The 24,286-nt window shown below is 38.1% G+C and overlaps 2 protein-coding genes and 1 pseudogene across 3 annotated transcripts; 1 reads left to right on the forward strand and 2 right to left on the reverse strand.

The window, feature by feature from the left end:
• Nucleotides 1–94: 94 nt before the first annotated feature.
• On the reverse strand, nt 95–14,031 carry LOC149009613 (glucosidase 2 subunit beta-like). 2 transcript variants are annotated; one of them, XM_089161195.1, is made up of 16 exons: nt 13,691–14,030; nt 13,479–13,592; nt 13,214–13,309; nt 12,688–12,927; nt 11,290–11,444; nt 8,745–8,831; nt 8,490–8,573; nt 7,358–7,679; nt 7,127–7,228; nt 6,938–7,039; nt 6,749–6,806; nt 6,557–6,625; nt 1,825–1,912; nt 1,374–1,435; nt 1,240–1,291; nt 100–1,153 (listed from the first exon to the last, which is right to left on the reverse strand). In XM_089161195.1, exons 1-16 carry the CDS (start codon nt 13,794–13,796, stop codon nt 1,091–1,093), a joined length of 1,800 nt encoding a protein of 599 aa, XP_089017321.1. In that variant the 5' UTR covers nt 13,797–14,030; the 3' UTR covers nt 100–1,090. The 2 variants fall into 2 exon arrangements, with proteins under 2 accessions (XP_089017322.1, XP_089017321.1); XM_089161196.1 differs by lacking the exon at nt 8,490–8,573 and having other exon boundaries at nt 95–1,153; nt 13,691–14,031.
• Nucleotides 14,032–15,102: 1,071 nt separating this feature from the next.
• Nucleotides 15,103–16,088, forward strand: LOC149009614 (transcription factor bHLH146-like; annotated as a pseudogene).
• Nucleotides 16,089–16,710: 622 nt separating this feature from the next.
• On the reverse strand, nt 16,711–21,850 carry LOC149009615 (plasma membrane ATPase-like). The gene is made up of 14 exons (XM_089163999.1): nt 21,634–21,850; nt 20,607–20,963; nt 19,743–20,504; nt 19,516–19,638; nt 19,311–19,415; nt 19,035–19,179; nt 18,777–18,938; nt 18,434–18,672; nt 18,307–18,339; nt 18,136–18,217; nt 17,862–18,022; nt 17,611–17,784; nt 17,342–17,521; nt 16,711–17,178 (listed from the first exon to the last, which is right to left on the reverse strand). The coding sequence occupies exons 1-14, from the start codon at nt 21,679–21,681 to the stop codon at nt 16,900–16,902; spliced, it is 2,850 nt and encodes a 949-aa protein (XP_089020125.1). The 5' UTR covers nt 21,682–21,850; the 3' UTR covers nt 16,711–16,899.
• Between the last annotated feature and the right edge of the window lie 2,436 nt (nt 21,851–24,286).

The following is a 24,286-nucleotide window of genomic DNA, read 5'->3' on the forward strand; positions in this document are numbered from 1 at the left end:
GATGTAGTTTAATGTCCTTCGGAAGGCTTCTTTCTCACTTGCGTTCACACAATTAACTGTCTCTTTCGTCCAGATATCGTGTCCATCATCTTTGATCTTGTGGGTTCTCCCTATTGATAAAAACCAATTCCTACGTAGTACAAAGGGCACTTGCCCTTGTTCTGTCTTTGATACCTTTGTAGAATAACAAGATCATTCGTCAAAGAAAAAGTCTTCCTGGCCCTCTCATCCAAGGGAATTCTTGGTTCTTGCCCCCATCTTTAATAAAGGCATTCTTCATTTGGGGCCATCAGCCATGGTTGGCCTATGCAGTATCAACTTACCTTTTGCTCCTTAGAGAAAATTGCAAAGGTTGGTTTTGGCACGTGTTGAGTTTTGGGATGTGGCAGACTTCTTTTGAAGATCAGGGGCCAAATGCATTTGTTAAGAAAATTGCAAAAGTTTGTTTGGCATGTACATGAGCACTTTAGAGAAATGTGAGGAGAGCACAAACGAATAGCGGATACAGATTCCAATGTCTGTGGTAAACTTGCTAACGATGCTCTTGGCGATCGTGGATAGCAAATGCTTACCAAAGTGGCCCAAGTTACAATTTCTGGTCATGCAGGGTAGGGTCACGCCCAGTGGGATGAGTATAGAACCATTGGGTAAGACAGAACTACATTTTAGAAGTCTTCCAATCTATAAAAGATTCTACTTTTCAAGGACAAGATAGAAGTATCCACATCACTGCAATAGTGATGTGGAACACCAGAAAAACTGGTGGAAGAGAATTGATCAGTATGAACCCTATGGTAACCCTCAATTCAGGAAGCAAAAAATGGATCAAATGGACCAAGATACAATCACCTCATCTTGACTTTGCCATAACTGGTCCCCTCCACTTCACCGTTCAAGTGGGTTACAACTGAATAAATTACAGACCTCGAGAACTCGTAAAATTTCAGGAGGTCAAAGTTAATCAGAACTCCATCTTAATAATGTTCCAGGCATATTAAGATCATCGCCAGAGAACGACCAGTACTTGCAAGTATGAAGGGATCAATTCAATTGCAGGTGAGACGCTATGCATTCCCAATAAATAAAGAGTCTAAAGCTCATCGTGGTTCTGGACTTTTTCCAAGTTCAATAGATCTAGCTTGTGCTGAAGTTCCTGAAAATTTCATCATTTTTCCATTTCAGTTAGAACAGAGAAGATTCAGTATATACAAGTACAGGGAAACTGCAGATATTGAGTACCTTTAACTTCTCCTCCAAGCACACAGCAGGTGTTGACAATACTGCTACATACCTGTCAATTTTAATGGAAAATGAGATGACTCTGAATCTGCATACGGAAATTTAGTTTAAGAGAGGAAAAGGTTGGTCCTTACTCGCAACGGCTTGGTTCATCTACATCTGTTACTTCATTTGTCAAGCCACACCTAAGTTTTACCTGTAATAAAGCATCAATGCTCAGTATTGTGCATCACTAACTAGAAGTCCAGTAACCAATTAACATCCATTTTTGTTCATCAGTATTTCCAAGACCTCTATTTGGAACAATGAGACCAGTTATGCACCCTGTTTACCATAATCAAGGAATACAAATTAATCTATGTTTGTTTATACTCATTTTTTTGTGGTGAGGATCCACAGCTATTTGGTTCACCTGATCAGTGTCATTCATGGATAATCAATGCGGTACCCAATCATTGAAGGGAATGCAGTAGATGGATCAGTGTCATTCACTTTTTTGTATGAGTAATAGGTTTGCAATTCTTTGGACTGCTACTAATCCAAGAAAATTTATTGAATAATTTGAGTGACATATAGCTTCACTACCTTTAAACTTCTATCAGGCCCATTCCAGCATTTATCACCTTTGGAAAATATCATGAGCTTGTATGAGTTCTCAAATTTATCCCAGCTCCTGTTTACAAAAATGATAAAAATGTTTAGCCGCTGTTGCCCAAACATGAGAGCATTGAAAATAACTAAAAAGGGAGGTATCCAAAACCAAAAGTTTAGAAAGCCATTCCCACAGCAATGGCTCTTTTGGCCACGTGTGTGCTTAACGGTAGGTTACTTTCATACAGATGACCTTGAATACGGTTGTCTGGGTCCTCCATGTGGTAGACCCCATTTAGTTGGGATAAGGCTGCCGAGTTGTATAACTACGTATAAAGTACCTTTCCACATTTACGAAATATAAGATACAAGTCTCAAAAACAATCATAGACAAGTGAATCATCCATGAACTTACCATGGAATGCAGAAGCATCTCAATGGCTCAATCAAACTCTCTTTGGGACCATTCCAACCATCACTAGTCTAGGAATGCCAAAATTAATACATTGTAAATGACTTTGATGCACAGCTAAAAAGCTTACATGGATATCTTTCTGATGAGGCCAAGATCATGTGATTCCAAGTTATAATAGAAGAACCATTACCTAACATTTCATGGACATGGTATTAGATGTGAGATTTGGGAACTTTAGTGAGACTAGGAGTTTCATTTTCAGAATCATAAGTTTGCAGTCTCATTAGTAGACCTATTTGCTTGGGAAAAGGGGTTTGATTACTCAAAGGGGTAAAAATAAGATCTATGGTAAAAGACCTTACTGATTTTATTTTAAATTCCCAAAAAAGGGGAAAAAACCAGTCAAAAAGCGCCTAGCGTCCTGGTGGGCTTTAAGGAGTTGAGGCGACAAGCGCCTCATGTGAAAGTTCATAAGTAACAACATGGGATCATTAGATTCCAATTGGGAATCATCTAATGGCTGAGTGCATATATAAGTTTTACATGAGATACATGGGATCATTCTAACATTAAATCATTAACCAAAAAAAAAAAAAAACAAACAAAAAGAAGAAAACCCGAGAATCACTCAATCCCAATTGCAGTTTGCGAGCCCTAACTCTCTGCTCTCGTCGTCTCTGCCTCTCGGCCCTCTCCCTCTGCTACTCTCTTCACCTTCCACTTCATCGACGATGAAATCATCAACTCCGGCGACAGCCAGAACTCTCTTTTAGCTTTTCATTTCTTCTCTGGTACTTTCTTCCTCTGCTACTATCTTCAGTTCCACTCGATCGACGACAGCAGCTAGCGACATCCAGCGACAGCCAGAAACATCACCGGCAACACCACTGTACTGTCTTTTTCAGTTTTGAAGGTCCAAAATTGATCGACTTTTGCTGCTAGCCTGCTACTCTCTTACTTTTGCTTCTTTTTTTATTTTTCCCTCATAGGTTCATACGAAAGCCACCATAGTTGCAGCGGCTCCGGTCACCATCTCAGGCGACGGTATGTCGCCGAAATTTTTTTTTTCTGCGTTGTAACAATGTTATAAGTTGCTTCTTCTTCTTCTTCTTCTTCTTCTTCTTCTTTTTTGGTTTGGTTTGGTTTGGTTTGCATTCTTGAGATATACTACTTAGTGTATGCACTATGTACATGAGATAACTTTGAATTGCAATTCTTTTGATATTATCTGCTTTTATTTATTTATCCCTTGCATTTGATTTATGTGCTTGTACTTCTATGTGTTTACTATTTAGTTACATTTTTTATCGTATCTTGATTCTTGTTAATGATAGGATGATACTTGGAATTTATTTAGGACCTACTATGTGTGATTTGTAGTATGTTGGATGACTTGAGGTAGGCTAAATGGCTAATAATATTAGTTTTTTTATTATATATAAGATAGGTTTAATAATGAATTAGTGTATGAGATGTACACTAAAAAGTAAAAATTTCACTTAAAACGCCTCGACCGCCTCAAAAGCGCCTTAGAGGATGCCTCGTCGACTCATCGCCCCAACTAGCTAAAACCGCCTCACATCGCCTAGCATCGCCTTGTCGCCGTCACAACTATGCTACCCCCTTAAGTGCAATATATTTCACGGCACCCCCCTCGCTTAAAGTGAAATATTCCAAATTACCCCTTTAACCGTTGAGCGTTTTGACCGTTAAGTTTGGCGTGTGAAATGTCCAATGTACCCTAGTACTGTGTAAAGACAAAATTACCCTTTCACTAGTGACCCAACCCTAGGTGGGTGAAGGGATTCTCCCTTTACCCATCAGCTTTCCATACCCAGCCAGAAACCCCACATCGCCGGCAACCACCACCCCTCCCCTGCCAGCGACAACCACCCTTATGATTCAAGAATGGCAAAATCATTAACCTTCAACCAATATTCCCATGAGAAGAGCTTCAGTCCCAATGGTGAGATACTTAAGATTCCTGGCTTCTAATTCTCCCATGGCAAAAGATTTAATGGCCCTTCTTGACCATCTTCACCAGCATACAACAAAAAATAAAATATTGAACATATCCAAACACCGATTCTAACCTTTTTGACTCGATTTTGCTATTCAAACAAGTAAAGATACATAGTGGGGATAAATCAAGATTCCATGGTTCTTCTGGGAGCAATCCTTCCACCAAAGAAAAGCAAGAGTTAAAGCGCTCAACCACCTGAAACCCCAAACCCTGTTTGTCACTCCTGCTTCTCTATAGCAAAGAATAAATTCTCTCTTCTTATTTTAGTCAAAAATCTAATGAAGCTGCCTTGCCTTCGGTTGGTTTTTCTATTACTTTCTAGAGGTAAAACTCCTCATGGTATGTAGAATTGATGGCTGAAATTTCTGTTGGAGAGAAACATTGGTGGATTCAAGTTTGTCGGAAGTTGCAGGCACTTCCTCTTCCCTGAAACAAAGAACAAATTCTTCCCTTCTTATTTTAGTCGAAACCCTAAAGAAGCTGCCTTGCCTTGCTGATTTTAGCTGAAATCCTAGTCTACTAGGAAAACCAAAACGAGGAATAGATGGAGTCATGAAGAGTAGTTTGAAAGGAAGATGGAGGTTGAAGAAGATGAGGAGTCAGTTTTCTTGGCTATCGGTTCAAATTATAAGGGTGGTTGTCGCCGGCGGGGGAGGTGTGGCGGTTGCCAGCGACGTGAGGTTTCTAGCGGGATATGGAAAAATAGGGGTGAATCACCCACCTAGGGTTGGGGTCACTTAAGTGAATGAACGTGATAATTTTGTCTTTTTACACAGTACCAGGGGTATATTGGACATTTCACACCCCAAACTTAATGGTCAAAGCACTTGACCATTACGCGGAGTGGGGGAGGTAACTTGGAATATTTCCCTTTAAGCAAGGGGGGCAGTCACTACTAATTTGGGCCCCACTTAAGGGGGCACCATAGAAAAAACTCAAAAAAAATTCCAACCAATATTGGGATATTGTTTTAGTAACCTCAATAATGGAGAGTCGGCTTTGGATTGCATAAGTCAAGGGTGATTTTTCTTGGCTGAGTGCTTTTTATGAGATAGTTTGGACTTTAATCTTGACATTCTGGTGTTCAGTTATTTTTCTTCGTTCTTGGAGTTGTTACTCTACTCTTCTTTTACTTATCTTGCAGTGGGTCTGCTTGTACTTTATCCTCTCCTTGCTATTAATCTAAAATTCTGTTTTGGGAGTTTATGCTATCATATCCTTGGGTGCATTAACTGGAGGCTTATTTTAGGATTTCTGATCACTGCCTGCAGCATTATGGTTTAACCTTCTTACAAGGAAACCACTTGTCGACTAGGGAGTTTCCTTGGCATTCATGTACCTTCTTGAGTCCAAAGCAACAGCATGCCTCTTTTATGCAAGAAAGGGGAACGCCTTGGACACATACGAGTAGCCATGTAGCCTAGAGACAAAATGTTTAATATCATACCAGTTTCTCAACACTTAATGAGTTTATGGCTTTATGCTGATTTATGTTTATTGCTTTGTTTTTGAAGAATAACATTATATCATACACGATGCTCTATTCATTGTACGTCAGTTTTCTCATATTAGATCATTATTAGCATAAATTATATCATATTGCATTGACATGGCTTCTATGTTGGATATGAACATAACTATTGACAATCATCGATTCACCAATGCTACATTAAATGTATTGCAATGCCTAGGCAAGCACTTGGCAAATGCCCAGGTGGGTGCCTTGCAACCTAGTCACCCTCCCAACATTTAGTCGGAAAAAATGGTCCACATACAAACCAGAGAGAACTGATGACTTCAATGATTCCTACAGTCAAACTGGTCAAACAATATGCAGCCCTTCTGCTGGTCAACCTGTTTGTTTAGCAGAAATACAGTTGGTCTACCAAGTGGGTAGAGCCATGGTACATGTGGCATATGCATGTCCAGAGGATGATCTGTTCACTGATCATGTGTATGGTATCTGAGCCAAAAATTTACTTGACTGGGTGATTTAACTATTCAAGTGCTCAATAATTGACATGGTTTTGGGTACACGAAGAAACGCAGAGGAGAATCTACTGATTGGATCAGCATATTCTCTCCTCAGGCCAAATCCTAGGCTCAGAATCCTTGGTCAAAAAAATTCAATGACAACTCTTGTCCGTACATGAACAGTTGAGCATTATTGATAATGTCCTCACCTCCTTCCCCACACCACCAAATAAACAAAGCACCATGGCAAATGTTATTTCCATGTGAATTCAAGCATCAACCCTAGGAGCAAAAATGAAAGTTCTAAGACTTACCCCAGTCTAGTTGTACTGTGGCCTTCCACTTGGGAAGCTTGTTTAAATGGACAGACTTTGTAGACATACCTGACAGCAAGTATTTCCAAATGTCAAAAGCCATCAACAAAGAATATAACAAGTGTAACAAAAATGCATGGTTGAATTAAGCATAAGATAAACAACAGCTGGGAAATAGAAAAAATTATGTACTTTCTCTCTTTGTTCTCAAAGCAGCGGTCATAGAATGAATAAAATTCCTTCTCTGGACCTAAAAATTAGAAATCACAGATCAGAAAGTGAGCATAAGCAAAATCCAACTGAAAGGAATACAAGCAGTTCATTCCATGTGAAATAACACCACAGTATAGATAAAGGCAACAAAATATGGAGCATGCTTACCAAAATCATGTTTTAGCTTTTCAGTCAACTTTGATATCCTTGACTTGAGTTGCGACAACTTTGAACTGGATTCTTGATATTCCTTCCGGATACGAGCAGCGTCTGTAGAAGTCAATGTGCAGAAAATAACTCATGAATATGTTCTTATTCCAATGATAGGTGGTGTAAAATTAAGCCTTTGATCTATACCTGATTTATCCACCGGAGTCTGGAAAAAGTTAACTGCCTGCAAAATCTTCCGAACAGCTTGCTGTATCTTATCCAACCAAGAGGGATTACTTGCAGTTATATCTAAAAGTGAAGAGCATGATCAGTAGAAGTAATTTAGATGCTATTTTAAACAATGATAAACAGCCAAAGTTGCAGAAGTGAACATCAAAAAACAGCAAAAAGGGAACCAATGACATGGCAGCTGAAGACCTGAAAAGTCTGTCTGGTCTTCTATATCAGATGTGTAAGAGGAACTAGAATCATCATGATCATCATAACCAGACTCGTCATCATCTAGGTCTTTATTTCTGACATCATCATCATCATCATCTTCATCTTTATCTTTTTGGTCTTCTTCATCAGCTTCAGCATCATAGCCATCATAGTCCTCACCCTGAGAAGTTTCAGCACCTTCATGATCTTCTTCCTTTGCATCCTTAGGTTCTTGGTTATCATCTGCAGTTTTTTCTCCTGTCCAGCGAGAAGCAACAAGGCGACCCAACTCCTCCTTGGATAAGCCCTTGGAACTCTCCTGAAAATACAGTAGCACCAAATTTAAGGAACATAAGAAATAAGATAAACTGGAAACTCATGATACTAATAAATAAGTAAAAAAATAAAAATCCTGACCAGAAAATAATAAGAATAAGAATAAGAAATTTCTGAGAAAGAAAGAACTCCACATAACATGCCTACACAGTTGACAGGGCTAATAATTAACAACAGTCTTATCCCAAATTAATGGGGTTGGCTCCATGGATCTTTAAAAAAAATAAAAGATTTAACAAGAACTAATGGTAGTCGGCTACACAGATCCTTGCCCTCCAAAATCAGTTTTGGTCGACAGAAAACTAGAAACAAGATCTAACTTATTTATGTCTTTCCTTACCACTAATTCTAAGGTCATTCTAGGCCTATGCACAGCTCTTTTAGTGCCATCAATACAACTTAGATAAATATCAATACACAAAACAACTGTCTGAATAAAACCACTATAGGTGTGTTTAGAACTTGTAACCTTCTGTTGATTTCCTCCTGTCTTATTCCCAAAAGTTCTTTAAAGTAGAGGGTAACAGATGGTTTTCAAGATAACCTGAAAATGTACTTACCATGATGTCATCGTTCCACATTTTTTGAGACACGTGAAACAAAAGTAATTTACCCTCACTATAATATTATATGACTTATATCAAGATGGCACAAAATAAGGTTATAAATTACTTGACACCTTGGGGGGCATCAATACGAAATCCCTCTAGATACATGTTAAATTAAGATTACGGACATCTAAACCAATCATGTTGGTGGTACTAGAACTTCACAGAAAGAAAACAAACGCTACCTGTTCTGCTGCTGTATCAGGATTAGTAGCATCATGACCAGCTTCATGTATATCCAATTTTGCATCATTATCCTCTGCTGTGTGCTAAATCAATATAGAAATTACAAGAATTCAATAAAAAGATGCTGTGTTCAATCCCAAGCTATAAAAGGGAGAAGCATTAACAAGTCACTTGTCAACCAAAAGGTAAGAAACACCATTTTAATTTTTCATAGAACAGCTACTGGAAAAGAAATAGTAACTTTACATTCTTACCTGTTCTATTCCATGACTTGGAGACTCATTCATAGTATTATCAGTGTTTTCAATGTCACTCACAGAATCATCACGATCCTCCACGCCCTATTAAGATATCCAAATTAAGAAGAAAGTAAAAAAGTGTGCCATTAACAGAAACAATTAAATGAAAAGTGGGAAGGGGAGGAATGGACATGTAATAGGGTGCAGAAATAAGATTTCATGTTGTAGCCATTGCAAGCACATTCATCTAGATGGAAAAGAAATAAAGGATTAAGTGTGAGGATTACACATAGAACTTCCTTTGCTAATGATTGCATTTTCTTTTTAACAAAAGGCATCAGAATTGGGAAAATATTTCATTTTCAAAGTGGAATATTCACGAGTTATAAAAAAAGTACAGTATTTTTCCAAAAATAAGAGAAACAACGATGATGAAATGACCAAAAAATTACAATACAGTATAGTTAGTTCCATATTTCAAGCCAAAAAGTCTTGAGTACTTTTCCGACCACTTCAATTATAACGAGGGGAAATTTGGCGTAGATGACTGAAATTTGTCATCATGCTCTGTTTTCTTCCACAACCACGTAGGCTATTCTCCAACAGACTTCTCCAAAGGTAATTTAAGTTGCCACAGAAAGATCTTCAGGAGTTACAAGCAGACTTGTAAACTTGGTCTGAAGAGGTGAGTCTATATGCTACTACTCCGTTGGACTTTCTTCATGCTATGGTTTGGATTAAAAAAAATCCAGAATGAGGTATTCAACATAAGGGATGATCAGACCAACAAAACTCTGTTACAAACAAGACCTGGCTGCATCAAAACATGATGTCACTAATCTGGCTAATATTGGATATTGTAAAATGGTCAACCACTGAAACATGACATTATTCAGGAATGAATGTTAAATGCTGAGATCATGCATTAAATTTCTGGTAGTTATGTCATGATTAAAAAAGTGCTGGTGATTGGTAAAGGAGAAATGAAACAAATCTCACTTACAAGAGGAAAAGTAGTAATTTCTCACTGTTTTACACAGTGTTTATAGCATATAGGGGAAAGGGAGTCGATCAATGAAATCATGCTATTCTCTCTCCACTTTGGGACTTCAATCTTCTCTGCTTCTTCCGTTGACCTCTCTGTCTTCCCATTTCCCCATCTCTAGTCTCCACTGCACATCTAGTCCTAGCAGTTTGAAGTTGGTATCAAAATATGTTCCCAGTTTTGAAGGTTAAAGAGCTTTCACAGCTCTCAATCTCTCAGTAAGAAGAGAGGGTACCCATGAGCATTTAAGTGTTGACATCTCAAATCACAGTTGAAGGACTCTGTCTGGAAGGCCAACTTGGTCGTCCCAAAAACCAAGTCAGGCCAACATCTCCCAAACTTGCATTATTTTTTTTTCTTCTTTGTCTTCTTCTTCTTCTTCTTTTATTTATTACTATTATTATTATTTTTTGTGGGGGGGGGGGGCTTTGAGGGTATTAAATCAAAGCCAAAGTTGGGTGGGAAGCATGAAAGTACAGTAAAATTCTGAGATATAACATGATCTCACTGAGATACGAACTTGAAAACAATCTCCTCTAGGTCAGTCAAAAAAAAAAAAAAAAAGATATTATCAAGATCTCAGCGAGTGCTCATACTATGACTCAGATCCTTGGAACTGTGGATGGAAAGCTGTTGAGACTACTAAGGACCATCCAACATGAACCCAGACTGTTCTTAAGATCAGTTGCAGGTTTTCTCTCTGAACAGTATAGGTATACATTTCAGGTCAGCTAGAGTACCATTTAGTGGCTTGGGAATCACATCCAGACGCCATAAATACTGAGAGCAGTAACTCTGACCATTAGAACCTATGCTTGCGAGGACAACCCAGAACCTTAGGGACAACAATGTCAGCTTACTAGAAGTGATTTTATCTCGAAAGTTTACTGCTAGTCTTTTTTTGTGATGTTCTGTGGAAATATAAAAGAACAATCTTGGTTGTGGATTGATCAATGGATCAGTGGACTTCAATTATGAAGTCCACTTTTAACAATGATACTAGCAATGTTGGCCCATTGCTCATTACAGCTATGATGTCGTTGACCAACATCCATTACTGAAAAGAACATAGTCATATGTTCAATGTTTGTATTTTCATAATGTAATAGAGTTCAACCACCTTACCTTCTCAGAAACACAAATATGCTCCCCCACAAATTAGGCAGCCACTTAAGGCACTCCTACCCACGCTTAAATCTATATTGAAGGTAACCATTCCACATGGGGGTGTATTTGTTTCATAGACAATCATTTGTTTTACCTCCTCAGTCCTTATACAGTGGATTCCCAGATGAATGCCCAACGTGTTTTCCAGATTACATTAAGGCCATCAAAATGCAAAGATACAATAGAAGAACAAGCATAGTTCACACTGGATGAATCAACTAAACAAGCAAATATATTATCATGGCTAATCTGATCTAAAGAGTGGAAGAGTAAAATGAAATCTCTGAATGTATTAACAATCATGAAGATCTAGGCTAAAGCTTCAAACTCAGTAAGTATCATTATAACCTGATCCAATGGAGGAGTCTCTGAAGCTCCATCTATATCAGCTTGTTGAGATTCCACAGTTTGATTCCTCTCCTCTGCTTTCTTTTTTCCTTGCTCTTCCTTTTCTCTCTCCAACCGCTCTTTCTCCTCCGCCTTATCTATTTGTTCCACATGCTCTATAGAGGATTTAAAACAAAATATTAGATAGGAATTGCAACCGCCAACATATCTGCTGAGAAATTGCTAGTTCTAGGTATCCTGGATAAATCAATCCACAAGTTCATTGATGGCTGAGAAATAAGCAGAAGGGCAAATATCTTCCCCTGTATACTATAATTTCATAAGCATCAGAAATAAACATCAAGAAGATACCAAAGGATGTGGCACCCGACCATACTGCTCCCCCCCCCCGCCGGGCATGTTTTCCCTCTATCATGTGAAACTATATGAACCTCATGAAATGGGTCAAATTTTAAAGCCATTTCGATCAGAACAGTATTTTCAGATGCACTCTTCCATCATTTCACCATTCTGGTCAAAAACTACCGAAAACAAGTCAGACCAAAAATTGATAAATTTTGGCCAAAATTCTGAATACCTAGTAAGTCAACCTGCACATTCTTTCAACCTTTCTTGGAACTGAAATCTTTACCAAAGTATCAAAACCATGGTTGAGATCTTTAAGTGAAATCATGAGTCTATATGCACATCAGATCACTCAATCGTATGATGACATACATATTTGGACATTCTTTGGGGGAATTAGCTTCAAAATGAGAGAAACAATTATTTTCTTGTAAGCGTGATACCCTAGAAACCCAAAGTCTGATTACCTTGGCCTCAACCACTTCTGATATCTGCATAGTAATTTCTTACTCTTCCAACACTAGCTTCTGGAACCTTAATACAATGCACCATCCAGTTATCAACACCTTATCATTTTTCTCTTGAACATGATTCGGACCTTCCCTACAGTCTCAACAAAAACTCTCTCGAATTTCTTCAAAACCATAGTTTCCAAGATTCTATATCAATTAATCGGGTTTCAAGTCTACTACCATATCCGATCCTTTGTTGGCATAAAATGATAGATTGTCAGACAATAAGGATGACCAATCCATGCCAACAAATAATCTGGATTTACACATTTTCTCAAATTGTTGATGGTGATGTTTTGCTTACATTTTTAAAGTCATGTAAAAGAGAATGCTTCCTCAACTTGCCCCAGTCCTTACTAATAAGTTTCTATATTAAAATAAGTATCTAATTGAAGACGTAATTGATAAACCACCCGATTTAACCAAAAAATTAACAAACCATGCAAGATTTGGGACAGGGATTTAAAGATTCAGAATATTAAGTTATGACAAATTGACAATAATGATTTGAAGATATAAGATAGCACCAAGTCACCTATACCTTTGAGCTTTTGAACAAGACCTTGAAGTATATTCTCCTCCGTTTTCAGTTTTGACAATTCTAGTTCATCTTTAGCTATGCCTTGTTTTGCTTTCTCCACTTCTCCCTTTCGTATTATAACACCCTCTTGATAAGTTGCAATCTTCTTTGTTAATTTGTCCCTAGCCACTTGGCCAGCCTTCCAGCATGTATTTTGACATTTGACAGTTCCATTGTACTCATCACTTCCGTCACAGCAATCTGCTCATGGGTGATAAAATAGAAGAAAATAGACAGTTGTTAAAGTTTAAGAAATTGAAGTGGTGAAGAAAATGGCCAACATAAACAATTAGGAAAACAAGGTTGCCCAACGCTTCTATGTGCTTCTGTAGGAAATGATTAATAATGAGAACAATTAAAACCCCATACGAGAAATGACTAATAAAACAACACAATTTACTTGACTACTCTTACCATATGAGGGAACTTATTGATGGATACATATACTAGATCAGTCAAGAGAAATGCACGAAGCTGTAATTCATACCACATATGCCATCATTAACTCTGGAAGAGTATAATGTCAGAGGAACATGTCCCGCATTTCGACAAAAGAATTTTCCTCCAGGGCACGCAGATGTTCCTGCAACTCATGAGAGAAACAACTTCAGATACATTAAAATTTTAAATAAAATTACAAATTTATATTATCTAATTTGTCCAAATTTTAACTAAAATTACCAACACTATGGCCAACCCAAACCCTAGGAGAGAACCAGCATATATAAAATAAATACAATTAAAATGCAGACCTGGTTCATCAGATCCATCTGGGCAATCGCAGAAGTCATCGTTCAATTGCGCTCTGGTGAACTTTTTGCTTCCATCCATGCATCTAATAACATCGGAGTCGAAGTACTTCTCATCTGAATAAATGAGATTTCCTCGTAGATAAGAGAATATAGAGATAAAATAGAAAGATTCAAAAACCTAAAAAATTATGTATATATAAGCTAATAATTACCACTGGGAGGGACTCCAAGTAAATGTTTGGACAGAGAAGCAGACGATCCGACCACCAAAATCAGGCAACAGAGATACAGCAGAGGACAGAGTCGATGGCTTCTCATTTTCTGATGAAACCCAACCAAATAAAATCGAGAGAACGAATTACGTGAGAAATAATATCCAAAGGATGTAAAGTGTGTTACCACGTCCCAACTAATTCATCTTCGTTCAAAACTCACAACTCACAACTCACAACTCAAGATCTTACTGTTTAAGTTCTTGCATACCCAAAAACAGGGAAGAGAGAGGAACTCTTTTTTTTCTTTTTTCTTTTTTCTTTGGTGGGTGTAAGAGGAACTCGTATTTCAGTGTTGGATAGTCCGAGACGAGAACCCGAGAAGAGAAGTGTAAACAATTTTTTTCCCTTGAAGGGCAAGAGACATTTTTACCCAGAAAAGTTAAAAAGAAAAAAATAATAATAATAAGACACATTTATTTTTATTTATATATACTTTTTTGAATATAGTTTACCCAACAAATCTCAGAAATTTTACCCAAAAAAAAAAAAAAAAAAAAAAAACAAATCTCAGCAATCTGCTCCTTTGATGCTAGCCAACAGAAAACTATCGTTTGTATCTTCATTGGTCTAGTTCATTGGCCGTTCTGTTTCTATGATGTCAAGATCAAAATCGGAGTAAAAAGTTTATCAATTCCAAATCTAAGATTTGAAATCATTAACGACAACCCAGTTCATAGGAATTTCAATTTATTCAAACCATTTAAAGGTTGTACGATCGACTGGAAATGACTAGCACCTCTTAGTGAAGAGGTCATGAGTTTAATACTCTTTATGGTATATGTAATAGTCTTCATCTCTTAATATAACGCTGTCAACTCCAAAAGAAAATTTTCCAAATTATTTAAAAATATATGCTTTCAAAGTTTTTCAAATAATTTTTTTAAATGTTCCAATTAAAATAGATCTTTTGGGTCTTAGGTCTTACTTGAAGACAAATGAAACCCATAATTTTGCACTTTGGGGCCTAAATGCATGATTATGCGAATGATGAATTTGAAGATTTCTCCAATCATTAATGGTTTACTATACTCTATTTGATTCATCTCCTTGGAAGGGAGACTCCAATTAAATGCATAATAATTATAAGATTTAATCATATATAATATTTTAATTAAAAAATTTTCATTAAATTTTAAATTAGCCTTTGAATTAAAATATTTTACTTGACTAAATTCTATAATTTATTGGACATTTATTAGAAGACCTCTTCCAAGGAAAGAATCCACAGCCATACTATGCCATCACTTTCAGTCTCCCACGGATTAGCTTCAATTGAAGAACTTCAAATTTATGATTTTTGTGGTTCTACCACCATTAACTTAGTAGTTGTCCCTTGGTAGCTGGAAGTAATGAAGCCCAGTGGACATAATGTGGAAACCTGTATACTAAATAATGCAATTAAATGAGGGAATTAATGGTGTGCTCATTGGCATTGAAGAATGGATGGTCAAAGTATTTTAGTGGACAAAAAATCTTTACGAAAATGATTAAGGGTTTCTATAAGTAGACATTGACACAAAATAGGGAACAAACTAGGAAGGAATTCGAATCCTCTATCCGTTAAGGTAGAATCGTATTTTCTTTATACCTCTTCATCATACATTAGGAGGAGCTACAGAGAGTATCTTTCTCTTATTTTTTTTACAAGCTGGAAATGAAGATGGAGTTCTTGAATTCAACTCTTTCTGTGATGAATAATACTCTTGTTCCATGATATAGATGATGGACGGAAGAATAGTTGGAGAATAAGGGTTTACTCATTCCAAACCAATAATGTACTACTTGAGTTCTATTCTTGCACAAGTTTGTGAATTATTTGTTAACAGCTGCACCAGCAAAAATCTGTAGCAAGAGAGAAATCTTCAGATGTGAACGAAGCAAAACAACCTGAGAAGGTTGTTATGTTCAGAGTAGATTTGGCTCTTCCACTCTCTGCAGAAAGCTTTGGTTGGAGTACTCGTGCCCTAAAACACAGGCTCTATTGAGATATACAAAGTCTTCTCACTCAACTCTTCCAAAATCCCTGGGCTGCTTCCCACAAACTTACAAGGACGATTGCTCTCTTGTTACAATGTCTTCAACTCCAAACGATAAGGGTAATTCCAAAAGGTTGAAGAAGTCGAGAAGAGTAGAAGGGAGGAAGAGAGCAAAGAGATCAGTAAAAGGAGTTGATGAAGATGATGATGAGTACTTGACTCTTCGGTTAAAAGCACTTGGAAAGCTTTTGCCTGGTGGGAATGAGATGGAAGTATGTGAAATGCTTTCAGAGGTTAAGAGATACATTGTCTGCCTTCAGTTGCAGGTGAGTGTGCTTCAATCACTTGTCGATACGTAGTGACATTTATTTCTTCTTGTAGGACTACCAAGGGTAGCTGCACAAGTATCTCTGATCAGGCAATAAGAATTCATTGTGGTTCTGTAAACTAATCTAGAAATTCTCAACCTGGTCTTTTGAGCTGCAGCAATTGCTGATGTCACATATCTTGATTAGCCTTTATTCTCTTTTTGGTGGAAGATGGTTAGCCACCCCCATAGATTCTTGAAGTTTGTTTTTATTTAGAAACTCATCTATAGATATAGCCAAATCCATATTCTCTCATGGTTTTCTTATAAGCTACAAGGATGGAATGCTCAACTGTGATCAGGAGATATCATCTAGCATCTGAATGAATTGATGATACATCTTCCAATTTCCTCGTCAATAAAGAAAATTCATGAAATATCCAATCACAGACAAGTTAATTTATTATAGAGATTACACAAAATAAATTCTCTTCATTCATCAAACCTTCATCAATTACAAATATCCACACGTACCATTACATGTTTGCCATTTAAATGATGGAGGATACCCTTTGGCTTATGGCAGAACAGAGGACATAACATTAAGACAAAAATAGACAAAAGGAAAAAGTTGAAAAACGGGGAAAATGTGGCTCTGTGGTTATTTTGCTCTCAACATGAGAAAGAAATAAGGCATCCCTTTCCTCTGCACTCAAGTAGATGCAAATGAAAAACAGAGACTAAGATGAATTAAGGGCACGCATTTTTTCTATATCTAGGGGAAGGAGGTAATAGGATAGCAGTAGGCTTCAATCACTCCTCTGGCAGTAATCTAACTGCTTCTCTCTTTCATTCTTCATTACTCAAACTGTATAATTCTGTTGAATTGTGTCAATGTCAATTCCCTTCAGCTTCACCACAGACTCAACGTGACCCTTGAGTGTGCGGAGTTCACGAAGCCTTGCAACCTCAGCTCGTCTCTTGGCTTGCTCAGCAATCTCAGAGAGCTCACTGTAGGTGGTCTTGTTAGCAAAGAGATCGGTGGTCTCAGGAGGTTGGAGCCCGTGAAGTGTCCTTTGTGCAACAGCCCATTGTGCTTCTCTTTCCTCTTTGCCAAAATCTTTCTTGGTGGTGAAAGCAGTCTATGGTTCAAGAAGAAACCAAAGTAGTTAAATAAGTAGAAGGAATGAATCATAAAAATTAGGGAAAACATTCCCATGAATGCAGCTTGAAGAGGAATTTCCAAGTGGAACCAAAATATTTGCCCACACAGAGGACCCTCCCCAAATAGATGAAAATAAGTACCTTGTTGTCCAAAGTTTGCCAGGCCTTTCCACTTAGGATGTAGCGGATTGCAAACTTGATGAAATCGAGTGGGATATAGAAGATGACACTGTAAAGCCAGACAACTCCAGCCCAACCCCAACCACAACCTTCAATGAATGCAAAAGGCCAACTGGCGTACACAGCTATCAGAGTTGCCACCTGAGGAAGGATATCAGGTTGATTTGATTCAGCAACAGTTTCCATTGATATTGGACATGGAAATTAAAGCTTAGGACAACAACTCTTACCAATTGAGCAATCACAAATGCGATCATCAAGAGCATTCCAGGGCGTTCAACATAGGACCAGCTACGAGACCGGGTGACAAAAATGAGAGCCTGGCTAATAATACTGACTTGTAGGTACAAGGCCGACATCATTTGGTACGTGTTGCCACTTATATGCCTAACACCGAAACTTTGCTGTGAAATATTGAGATCAGAAAGAAATATTAGCATTAAAAATAAATATATTAAAAAAAAATGATTCAACTTCTTACCTCAAAGAAGTTTGTTCTGTACATCAGCCAGAAGAATAACACAGTCATCAATGCCAAGTAGGTTCCAAACACAATTCCAGTTGCAAAGATTTCCTTCAATTTCCAACTGTCGGGCAGTGGAGATGGAACCACCCGATCCTTTGATATTGTCATGATTGTACCTATAGATTATATTGCAAAATGGATCAACCACACAATTACAATGATGAAAATCGGTTGGGAGACCAAAGAAACCTGTGAACTGACTCCAAAAATCTGTCTGACAAAAGCTCACCGTCATTTAGAATGGCAATGATCAAAACCATGAAGGGAGAGAAGTCAAATTGCCAGATCAAAGCAATAAGCAAGAAACCCAACTACACAATCACCAGAAAGACAAGCAGTTCAATTAGTAACCATCTGTGGAAGTACTTAGAAACCATTAGTCTGCATTTAAGAAACTTACCACAATACGGATTGTGATTGAAACTGCATAAATCTGAGAAGGTTGAAAAAAGGAACAAATTAATAATCTTCATGAGGTAAAAGAAATTGATGCTTGTTAACAGGTAAAGAAGATGACAGAAACTAACTGTGTAGTTCTTCATCCTTTGGAAAATTGTTCTGCTGGTCAGCACAGCACTGATAATAACACTCAACCCAGGTTCAGTTAGGACAATATCAGAAGCACTTCTAGCAGCATCAGTAGCATCAGCAACAGCGATACCAATATCAGCCTTCTTCAAAGCAGGGGCATCATTAACACCATCTCCAGTCATACCACAGATATGCTTCATCTCCTGCAACCTCTTCACAATTTCATACTTGTGCTCTGCAACGAAACATTGAAGAGGCATTAATGTCAATCCTTATGCTCATTAAGGGGAAGGAAAAGACCAATGGTCCAAGATAAAAGGTGTTAATTGAAGGACCAACCTGGAAATACTCCTGCAAAACCATCAGCTTTCTCAATCAACTCATCTACGGGAATGGTGGAGAGATCATCCTTCTTGTCACCAAGCAATGAAGAGGAAGGGTACATGTTACTTCCCATTCCCAGCCTTCGTCCAGTCTCCTTTGCAATGGCAAGTTGATCACCTAAAGAAAGAAATAGAAATGCAATAAAAAACCAACACTGGATAAAGGGGTCAACTGATAATTACAGGAAAACTAAGGAAGATCAATCTAACATACCGGTAATCATCTTAACATTCACACCGAGGTGAAGAGCCTTGCGGATAGTTTCAGCACTGTCATGCCTGGGAGGATCAAAGAGAGCCAGCAAACCAAGAAACTGCCATGGGCTCCCGGGACTCTCCTTGGTTTTCTCTGGCACTTCCTGGGAACAAAAAAATGATATAACAACAATGAGGGACATACTTCAAAATTCGCTTGTAGAACTCACATTAATTTAAGTCAACACCACATACCTATCTTCATCACCAAAAAGAGAGAAGAAAAACTACATACCTGTCTTGCAACAGCCAAGGATCGGAGTCCACGTTCAGCGAATTTATCAATCACAGAGTGAACCTTCTTCCTCGTGTCGGAGGAGGCGTTGCAGAGGTCCAAGATCTGTTTTCGGATTCAAATCCATTAGTGAACTACTTACAATTCAACTATATTATGACTTCTCGTCAGTAACCAACAGATGACGACGCAGGAACGAGGTTACCTGCTCAGGGGCACCTTTGCTAGCCCTGTGCCACTTGCCATTAGAGTCAATGTAAGTCAAAGCAGTCCTCTTGTCAACAGGGTTGAATGGGAAGAAGTGAATCTCCTTAATGCCTGCTCGAGCCTGCACCAAAATGGAAAATATACCAACATAAGAGAAATCGTCAAAGGACATTTCAATTGTGAACAATTAGCAAGAGTTAAAACAGGGGGAAGAGCAAAGCATACCTCCTTTGGGTCTGGAAGGGTATTGACAATAGCACCATCAATTGCATCTTGATTTTCAGTCCTTGACGCCCTAGCAGCGTACAAGATAACATCATCCTTCTCCACACCCTTTATGAAAACTTCAACGAGATTTTTGTCAACAGTCAACTTGTTGAGGGTGAGGGTTCCAGTTTTGTCACTGCAAAGGACATCCATACCAGCCATCTCTTCAATGGCTGTCATTCTCTTGGTAATGGCCCCTTGCTGAGAAAGCTTGTGTGACCCAATAGCCATGGTCACAGACAACACAGTGGGCATAGCAATGGGGATACCGCCAATCAACAGAACTAGGAGGTTGTTAATTCCAGTCCGGTATGGCCTGCGCTGAATTGGGTACATGACAATGATCTCGATGACTATACCAACCGCGATGGAGACTATGCAGAAGTTACCAATGGCAGTGAGAACCTTCTGGAAGTGACCAACTTGGTTGGTGCTGTCGACCAGATGGGCTGCCTTTCCGAAGAAGGTATGGATACCGGTTGCAATGACAACCGCTTCAAGCTCTCCCTGTTTGCAAGTCGAACCGGAGAACACCCCATCATATGGGTTCTTTGTGACAGGGAGGGATTCTCCAGTTAAAGCAGATTGATCAATCTTCAAAGGATCACCTTCCAGGAGACGGGCATCAGCAGGGACGATGTCTCCCAATTTAATGCTGATAATGTCTCCTGGAACTAGAAGGGCGGCTTCTTCCTCATTCCATTTTCCATCTCTAAGCAGCTATCAAATGCGAAAGCATAAAATCAGTTTAATTAATTTTAATTTGAAGAAAGTAAAAACAGAATATTGTGATTGAAAGAGAGAGACCATTCAGTTTTTTACCTTAGTTTTGGGGGCAAGGTTAGCCATCAAAGCTGCAGCAGCGTTACCGGCATTGTTTTCTTCGATGAAACTAATGGTAGAGTTGATGACAAGAAGGACAATAATACCCACGAAATCCTGCCAATCTGGGGGTGCTCCTCCACCGTTTGCTAAAGCAATAGCCATGATAGCAGCTGCTTCCATGACCCATGATAGAGGGTTCCACATAAACCCCAGAAATTTGAGGAACTTGCTCTCTTTTTTCTCTTCTAGCTTGTTGGCGCCGAATATCTGAATCCGGCTTGTTCCTTCTTCCGACGAGAGACCCTCCCTCGAACATTTCAATGCCGCAAACACTTCCTCTATCGGACATTTTTCCTAAAAATTTCGAGTGAACGAATTTTCAGAATCAGTACCTGTTTAGACGTCTTTCGAAGAGCTCTAACGACAAAAGAACTGGAAGTTTTTTTTTCTTTTTCCCACACAGAAGTAAAATAGTAAATCGCATAAATGAATGTAAAATAAAAGGAGTAATTTGTAATTTCCCCAAAACAGGGAAATGTAACGGGTACTTTTGACCTAACGAAAAAACAAAAATGAGTTTGACTGTTTTGAGTAGAGGAATTGCCATGTACTCGCACAGAAAACGGTTAAGAAATCGTAAATCTTAAAATCTTAAAATCTTAAAACAGAGAAGAAAAGAGAAAGGGAGGACTACAGAATCTAAATGCCAAACCGATGAGAAATCCCGGAGAACGTTGCTGACGCACTGTAACTACGAAGTTTCTACAACGGCAAGACGTTGAGAATAAGAAAAACAGAAACAAACAGAAATCAACGCCTGTTTGAAAACTCTCCTTTTGATCTCTGTATTGCCGGATCGAAGGAACCAATAGATTTCACAAACATATTTTTTGTATCGAAATCTCTGATCATCGATAGATAGAACAAGAATAAGAAGAAAAAAGTCTAGTTTGTTGGAGAAAACCAGACGAAGATTAATGATCTGTTGAATTACTACGTGCGATACGAAGAATAAAATACATACCAGATCGACGTTCTCTTTACTGATTTCCTCCAAGCTGATACCACTCATCTTTGCCGATGAATGTAAAGGAATTCACTCAATCACTCGCTCTCCGGCGAACAAACAAAATTCAAAGTGGCGAGATGTTAGAGATGAGACGTTAAGGCCATGCCGATGAGAAGCGAACTTTCGTCTGGCTTAAGAGCAAAGCTAATGAGCTTCCAAGAATATAGAATGAATGACTCCAGACGAATCAAAACTCAGCCGGCCAACACCTTCTTATAGGTCCACTCCATCCATCACCATTCACCATTCACCACTCACCACTAGCTGCTGGAAAAGCCGTTGCTGCCGGGGCCCACCCAATGAATCCCACTCTCCATCCATCCATCCATCCATTCACTGCATTGCTCTTGCTTTCTTTCTTTCTGGCTGACGTGGCATTTTATTTCATGACGTGTCCGTGAAACATGCCTCGCCTTGTGTCATAACAAAAACTAAACTTTCACTCTTCCCACGCCGTGCCAAATGCGGGTATATTTTGTGGGGCCCGCAATTAGTCAACCTTGCACGGTTGTTGGTTCTGTAACCCTAAGCTAGTTCCATTTCTCTCCATATGCTGGTATCACCCAAACAACCCGGTTCAATTCTCTAATATAGTGGTGCCAGCCGTTGGATGAATATAATCAACTTAAGTGAAAAAACTGATTTTTCTTCAAAACAAATCATAATGTTTTCAGCGATTAATATTTAATCCACATGGCATGCATCCCTCGGTGGATCCCTATCTACAGGGATTGGGTTCGGTTCACACTTTTACGTCATATACTTAAAAGGGACCAACGAATCAGAGGTGAACTCCCTCCTTAATATGTGATGGAAAGAGAGTGACGAGAGCACAATCTTCTACCCTTGGAGATAGACAATGCCAACACGTCGATGCTTTTCATATTCCCAAATTCAACCACAAATGATTGTTGATGATCCTTAAGATTTGTCAACGGGACATAAACCATTTTCTCTCTAGTGATTACCTCCCAACATGATCTCTAATAATAATGAAGATACTTCATTCTTCATTTCATTTGACCATTCATATATAATTTTTTTTATCCTTCAAACATATACTTTATTGTTTTATTTATTTATTTATTTATTTTATCATTTCCTATTTTTGGGAAGATTTTAGGAGGTAATAAAAAAATAAAAGGAAGAGTCAAGAATGGAAATTGAGTAGGTGCTTCTATAGACCTAGCTTAAAATAAATGAATAAAGAAAGAAAGAAAAAAGAGTTTAGGACATATTTATGCTTAGATATATATATATATATATTAGAGGAATTCTCACTAAAACTTTGGTGGAAGCCAACTAAGAGCGTGGTCTAATCAAGGCTAAAGGAAATGGCTCTTAAAAAAGGAAGGGGGCAAAAATGTTGGAGATATTTGGCTCTAATAGACCAATCTTGAATAGTTTACTCAATGGATTTTAGTCATCTATGATTGGTAAGTTTTTCTGCAGTTGGTAGAGTGGTAAGATCATTACTTCTCAGTGGAGAGAGGTTATGGGTTCAACCCTTGTGACCACAAAGCTCCTTTTGAGGATGTAATCGACATAAAAAAAAATAAATTTGGATTTCATTTTTTGAGGAGACAATATTGAGATAATCAAGATAAGCGATAAAATATAGAATTTTCTATATTCCTAATTGGAGAAAATTTACATGAAACAGTTTAGATGATATGTCGATAAATACAGTAGATGGGCTCTCTTTTTTTCTTCATGTGAAAAAGTGATTACACTTGTTGTGTGGGAACATTTTAATTACATAATTAAAATGTGAAAAGATGAACAGTACGTAAGGTTACCAAATATGATAGCCAATGAAAATTCGTAAATGTATGCCTTAAAATTTTAATAATTGTTAACTATTTTTTTTTTTGGTAAATAGATTTTTTATTAGAAAACAGAAGAACCACCGAGAAAATCACCCAGTTGGCAACACACTACACAACTAGGGATCGGATAACGGTCAAACTGTCTTACTCGGAATAGACGAGGCCTTTCTAGCTAGGGAATCTGTCAAACCATTAGCATCCTGACATACATGAAAGAAATTACAAATTGCACAAGTGGATGAAAGAAGTAATGTATCCTCCAAAATACCCTCAACCTCAAAAGGAATATTTCCACTCTGAGAAATTAAAAAATAAGCCACAGATTGGTTATCAGTAAATACACAGGGTCGATGAAAACCTCAATCAATTACATCCATCAAGGCTTGATGTATTGCTAATCTTCCCCAGAAATCACATCATGGAAATGTAGAGGTTGAGAGACTGCTAGAAGGACCTCCTTTGTTGAAGAGATTAGAGCATAACCAATGCCTCATGTATTACCATCCCGAGATAAACTTGCATCACAAACCAACAAACAAACTTGATCCCCAACAATAGTGAAACAATTGGACAACATAGTAGACGATGGATGCAAATTAGCTTGAGATCCAGGATGGTTCCGCAAAGGAGAATACGCTCCTTGCTGAATGGAAGATGATAAAAATGTATGCTGCTGAAATTCTGAGAATGCTCTGTTAATATTAGTAATGAGAACTAAAGGAGGTACATTTCCATGAGCATGTACCAAATGACATCGAACCAACCAAAGATGCCAAAGA

This window comes from Hakea prostrata, chromosome 7, assembly GCF_041222555.1.
Source record: "Hakea prostrata isolate BN-2017 chromosome 7, UWA_Hpros_2, whole genome shotgun sequence".
Taxonomy (NCBI): Eukaryota; Viridiplantae; Streptophyta; class Magnoliopsida; order Proteales; family Proteaceae; genus Hakea; species Hakea prostrata.

Coding starts and splice junctions, on each gene's coding strand:
- LOC149009613 (XM_089161195.1), bottom strand. CDS start 13,796: ATGAGAAGCCATCGACTCTGTCCTCTGCTGTATCTCTGTTGCCTGATT. Junction 7,680..8,489: donor CTGATACAGCAGCAGAACAG/GTAGCGTTTGTT, acceptor CTGTATTTTCAG/GAGAGTTCCAAGGGCTTATC. Junction 1,436..1,824: donor GGCCTGATAGAAGTTTAAAG/GTAGTGAAGCTA, acceptor GCTTTATTACAG/GTAAAACTTAGGTGTGGCTT.
- LOC149009615 (XM_089163999.1), bottom strand. CDS start 21,681: ATGAGTGGTATCAGCTTGGAGGAAATCAGTAAAGAGAACGTCGATCTG. Junction 19,639..19,742: donor CCCTTCCAGACCCAAAGGAG/GTATGCTTTGCT, acceptor ATTTTGGTGCAG/GCTCGAGCAGGCATTAAGGA. Junction 18,939..19,034: donor GAATGTTAAGATGATTACCG/GTATGTTAGATT, acceptor TTCTTTCTTTAG/GTGATCAACTTGCCATTGCA.